This window comes from Strongylocentrotus purpuratus, unplaced genomic scaffold (genome assembly GCF_000002235.5).
Source record: "Strongylocentrotus purpuratus isolate Spur 01 unplaced genomic scaffold, Spur_5.0 spur5_scaffold_1, whole genome shotgun sequence".
Taxonomy (NCBI): domain Eukaryota; kingdom Metazoa; phylum Echinodermata; class Echinoidea; order Camarodonta; family Strongylocentrotidae; genus Strongylocentrotus; species Strongylocentrotus purpuratus.
This window is the reverse complement of record NW_022145594.1, coordinates 45,295,907-45,302,067: the sequence shown is the minus strand read 5'-3', so window position 1 is coordinate 45,302,067 and position 6,161 is coordinate 45,295,907. Positions and strand designations below refer to the sequence as shown.

Below are 6,161 nucleotides of genomic sequence, written 5' to 3'. Positions count from 1 at the left end.
CTACACACAAAATGTCAAGCTCTGCCTGCTTTGAACGGCGTATGAATTGCGACTTTGTATCTGTCCGAACATCATATAAACGACGTTCACACAGGAAAATATGTTTAGACCTCTAGGGTTAGGGTTAGGTTTATGGTTAGGTTTAGGATTAGGTAGTTAGAGTTGGAGCCTAGAGGTAGGGTTAGGCCTAGGGTAAAATGAAAAAAACTGACCGTTTTTGCAGCTGGGCCGAGTTGTCTTTGAGCCGATTTTGCCCGGATTCGTCTAAATCTAATCCCCCCAGGCCAAAAAAGGGCAAACTATACCCCTTTCTAACTGGCCTGAGTTTCATCGGATGCATCCGGACCCATCCGATGAAACGGCCAGTATGAATGCTGTTATGGGACTATACCGATATCCCGATCACAAGTATCGATACCGCATGCTATATACTCGTGCTTAATAACATGATACTATGAACGTACAATCTTGTCTGAAGTCTCGTTATTATAAGTGAAACATGGTGTCAGAAGTCGGTTCTATGGAAAAAATTCCGTAGAAGAAGCTTGTGCTGACATTTGAAGTGCTACATGGAAGGAGGAAATTCACTTTGAAATGCTGAAAATGTGCCTCGAACTTGTGAGTACAGTACGTGTATTGCTGTGATTTCATTGAACTGTCCCAGCTATTGAAAATGGCGTCTTGTCAAATCCCGGTACCGCAGCCGATGTGCTGCAAGGGCAATTTGGAAGCAAATTGGAAAGCCTTTGGGGAGTCTTGGAGCGACTACCGCATAGCTACAGAGCTTGATAAGAAGCCAGATATCGTACAGGTGGCGACCCTTAGAACAGTAATGGGTCAGGATTGCAAGGACAGATTAGCAACATTGCCACTTAGTGATGAGGACAGAAAGAATCCACAGATAATCATCGAAAAGTTGGCAGAACATTTTGCTCCAGCCAGGAACGTGCTGTACGACAGGTTTGTGTTCCATAGTGCAAGTCAGCAGCAGAATGAGAGTGTTGATCAATATGTGGTGCGCCTGAGACAACTAGGCAAAGCGTGCAAGTTTGGTGCACTTGAAGAGGAGATGATACGAGACAGACTGGTTCTTGGGTGTAAAGATAAACAAGCCCAAGCTCGACTATTCAGGGAGCAAGATACAGTTTGTACCTTGAAGAAGGCAATTGCATCTCTGGAAGTGAGTGAGTCATCTCAACAGCAACTGAGGATTGTGAAAGGTGAGGAATCTGTCCACTTCACGCAGAGCCAGCATAAGAAAGGAAACGCTGGTGGAAGACAAATGCAGACCAATAGTTACATGGACAGGAAGAAATATGGAAAGAGTTTCTCTACACAGAAAGATGAGATGAACGGCTGTAAATTCTGTGGTGGACGCCATTCAAGAGGCCGTGATAACTGTCCAGCATATGGAAAAACATGTCGTAAATGCGGCAGGGCAAACCATTTCCAGACTGTCTGCAATGCCGGTACGCAAAGGGGTATAAAGTCCTCATATGTTCATCAGCTAGAAAGCAGTGATGATGAAGATGCACTAGCCCTGGAAGAGGTAGGATCATTGAATATCCATGATGGTGGAAAGAAACTGACGCTACCATTAGACATGGTATTAAATGGTAAACAGCAAGGACGAGTTAAGTGCCTGATTGATACTGGTTCAACCTGCAATGTGTTGTCTTACAGGCAGGTGTGTGAACTGGAGAATACAGGACAACCTATCATCGCCCCGAGCAAGTCCAGAATCAGACTGATAAATCGCAGCATCATCCCAGTGCTAGGAGAAAAAACGTACACTTGCAGGTATGGCAACAAGCAACATGTTGTGACGTTTAAGATAGTTGATGTGGAACACATGCCCCTCTTGTCTAGCAAGACATCCATTGATATGGGACTGATCACAGTGAATGTAGACCATGAAGTCAATATGGTGGAAGACAACACTATCATCGATGACTACGCAGATGTTTTTGATGGTCTAGGATGCCTACCGGGTGAATACGATATGAAGGTCGACTCATCCATTACTTCAGTAAAAAACCTAGCCAGGAAGGTGGCGGTGCCTCTGAAAGGAGAACTGAAGCTGAAGCTCGACGAATTAGAGCAAAGAGGCATTTTGAGGAAGGTTTCAATACCTACAGACTGGGTCAGTAACATCGTCTTAGTCAGGAAACCAGGCAAACTCAGAATCTGTCTTGACCCGAGAGATCTTAACAGAGCTTTGAAGAGACCTCATTATCTTATGCCAACGATGGATGATATACTGCCGAAGCTGGCAGAAGCGAAGGTGTTCTCTGTGCTAGATGCGAAGGATGGATTCTGGCAGGTGAAGCTGACAGAAAGGAGCAGTTTGCTGACGACATTCGCAACACCATTTGGTCGTTATAGATGGACTAGGATGCCTTTCGGCATATGTACCGCTCCCGAAGAGTTCCAAAGACGGCAACACAAAATCATAGAAGGCTTGTTAGGTGTTGATGTTGTGGCAGATGACTTCTTGGTATACGGCAGTGGTGCGACACATGAAGAAGCCCTGGCAGACCACGATAGGAATCTCCAGAAGTTCTTGGCAAGGGCGAGAGAGAGCGGGCTGATACTGAACAAGAAGAAGCTCAAGCTGCGCCTCAAAGAAGTGCCATACATGGGACATCTACTGACTAGTGATGGTCTCAAACCAGATCCTAAGAAGGTGAAGGCTGTAGTGGAGCTGCCAGCTCCTACTGACAAGAAGGGAGTTCAACGCCTTCTTGGAAGTGTCACATACCTGTCCAGATTCATGCCTAGACTAGCAGATGTAGCCGAGCCTTTGAGAAGGCTGACTGACAAAGGTGTTCACTTCGAGTGGAGGGAGGACCATGAGGAAACCCTCAACCAGCTGCGAAAGCTCATGACGGAAGCTCCAATCTTGAAGTATTATGATCTGAAAGATGAGGTGACAATCCAGTGCGATGCATCAGAGAAGGGGCTTGGAGCGACATTACTCCAGAATGGACAGCCAGTCTACTACGCATCAAGGGCCCTGACGAAAACTGAACAAAACTATGCTCAAATAGAGAAAGAGTGCCTAGCCATTGTGTACTCTGCAGAGCGGTTCGATCAGTTCATCCAGGGAAGGAAGGTGACAATCATGACAGATCACAAGCCCTTGGTGCCGATATTCAGCAAGGCTTTGAACAGTGCCCCGAAACGTCTCCAGAGGATGCTTTTGAGACTGCAAAAGTATGACATTGAGCTAACATTCTGTCCAGGGAAGGATATGTTGATTGCAGACTGGTTGAGTAGAGCTTTCCTGCCTGACACAGAGAGTTGCGACAGGATCTATGCTGAAATTGAACAGATCAACCAGACAGATTATGTCAGGATACGTGATGCCACATCACTACAACTGCAGAAAGAGACATTGAGAGATCCAGCTCTGCAAACTCTGACATCCATTGTGATGAATGGATGGCCTGAACAGAGAGATGAAGTGCCTGTGGTGGTGAGAGGATATTACCAGTTCAGGGACGAGATAACAGTACAGAATGGTGTTCTGTACAAGGGCATGAAAGTTATCGTACCAACCGCCATGAGAGCCCTGATGCTAAACAGGGTGCACAGCAGTCACCTAGGAGTTGATGCCTGTGTTCGACGAGCTAGAGATGTCCTGTTCTGGCCGGGTATGCAGTCGGAAGTGAAGGAAAAGGTGACCCAATGCAGCACCTGCAATGCTTTCCAGCCCAAACAACAGAAAGAGCCGATGATGTCGCACGACATTCCAAGCGGGCCTTGGAGCATTGTGTCGCAGGATCTCTTCACATTCCAGAACGAAGACTACCTCATTACTGTCGACCACTACAGTGATTACTGGGAAATAGACAAAATAACAGGTGACACGAGGGCTCCAGTAGTGGTGGCATGCACAAAAGGCCACTTCGCCAGATATGGACGTCCAGACAAAGTGATTACGGACAATGGGCCCCAATTTGTTGCCAAAGACTATGCTCAATTCGTTGCAGAGTGGGAAGTTGAGCATCTCACATCTTCGCCATTGTACGCACAAAGCAATGGTAAAGCCGAATCTGCAGTGAAGATTGCTAAGACACTCCTGAAGAAAACGACAAAGCAAGGAGAGGATGTCCAGCTAGCAATACTGGATTGGAGAAATACACCGGATGATAATGGTGCCAGTCCAGCACAGAAAATGATGGCACGACGAACCAACACTCTACTGCCTACTCCTGAAGCGCTCCTCAAACCACATGTCGTAGATGGAGTATCCCAACACATCAGCCACAAGAAGCAGCTGGCCAAGAAATACTATGATCGATCAGCAGCTCCTCTTCCTGAGCTAGAGATTGGACAGCAAGTCCGCATCCAATCTAAGAGTCGTGGCCTGGAGTGCAGCCGAGGAGTCTGCAAGGAAAAAGTTGGTCCAAGGTCATACTTGGTGCAAACAGAAACTGGCCAGATGTTAAGAAGGACTATACCGATATCCCGATCACAAGTATCGATACCGCATGCTATATACTCGTGCTTAATAACATGATACTATGAACGTACAATCTTGTCTGAAGTCTCGTTATTATAAGTGAAACAAATGCTACAGAGGAGAAAAAGCTGATTAAATAGCTGATGAAAAAGAACAGTGATTAAAACACCGATTAAAATGGTCTGTCGCAGTTACGCGCGCTTTATCATAACCAGCTGTGTTTGTTGACTTTTTGTTGAACATGCTGCATGCCAGCTAGATGGGGCGCGGGCTTAATAATTACGTAATAATTCTTCACTTCCGGCATGGGCTCGCCAAAGCGAGTGAATTTCACCAGCAGTATGAAAGCGACAGGGGGAAAACGGCGGTTTCACCTTTGTTTACATAAGGAAAATTCAATCAGTATTTTCATCGGTATCTGATAGAAGCCACTTTGAAAGCAGTAGGGGGTCTACTAGTTAATGCAGACGGCTTTTAGTTTTAGTTTTATTTAACTTTAATTAAGCTCAGCCCAGCTGGCCTGGTACTGCCACTGGTTGCCACGATACCGCACTCCTTATTTGTTAATGTTATAAGCAGCCCTTCTGCTTTAAATTTCCACTTAAAAGTTGTCAAAAATAGTGTATGAGGGTTGAATGTGTGCATGGCTAATTACTCATTAAATACATCACACACTCTGTGTGCCAAGAGTGCTTTCTGCATGGTTGCTTCTGAATGAATGTGCATGGCTGTTTAACAATGAGCACATATAGTCTACAGTACAGGTGTAAGTTATATTCAAATTAGGAGTTCTGCATAACTTCAGCTCATAACATTACACAAGTTAAAATCTACACTCAGTAAGAAGTAATAGCATATAGACCCTAGATCTAGGCCTAGGCCTAGACTACTCACAATTTCAGCCAGGTTCTGTCTCACAGGCACTGTCACTGGCACGCCTGTCACCTCCGTAGCCGGTCGTCTGGTCACCGTCCCGGTTCCCCCGTGGCGCTGGCTGTTCTTCACCATCGTTGCCGCTCTCGACACCGGCGACACTCATTCACCAATACTAGCAATACTAGCAATAGGTCTAGTAGATCTACTAGTAAGCGAAGACGATTCATGATAGAGTCTACTTGATATCTCCGTTTAGGCCTACTATCAGTCTCTACCTTAAAAATGTCGAATTTGTTGAAATCGTTGATACTGTACGTTGATCTGCAGCCACTCGATCAGGCGAAGCGTAGAGAGTCAATGCTAATCCGTAATAACCGGTCCTCTAGCGCTGCACTACGTGTTAATAGGCAGCATTTGCACACATGAATAGTCAATACACTCTTGACACACAAATCCACACAATAATGCCGATGTTGTTGACCGGAAAGTTTGGCAGTAGACTTACAATTTGAATTTTTAAATTATTCTTTTTAACATCGGCAAGTTAAAAATATTATATTTTACTGCTATTTAGTTGTCATTAATTATCACTAAAGTACTGATTTTGAGTGAAATTAGTTGAATTTGTACAGTGGTGTTTAAAATGTTGAGAATCAATGGAACAGCTTTTAATACACTAGCCAGGATAGTAACGCAGCTGTGTGATCTGCTAGCTAGCTTGGTTTCAAAGTACAAAGTGCGTCTGCGAGCTCCACGTACGCATGCGCAACGCAGGGACTATTTTTTCAGGAGCTAGGGAGTCGTGTTACACTTTAAG

At 45.2% G+C, this 6,161-nt stretch overlaps 1 protein-coding gene across 1 annotated transcript; it reads left to right on the top strand.

Moving 5' to 3' along the window:
• Positions 1 to 673: 673 nt before the first annotated feature.
• Positions 674 to 5,573, top strand: LOC105442001 (uncharacterized protein K02A2.6-like). Its single transcript, XM_011673711.2, has 2 exons — positions 674 to 4,442; positions 5,389 to 5,573. Exons 1-2 carry the CDS (start codon positions 674 to 676, stop codon positions 5,571 to 5,573), a joined length of 3,954 nt encoding a protein of 1,317 aa, XP_011672013.2.
• The last annotated feature ends 588 nt before the right edge of the window (positions 5,574 to 6,161 follow it).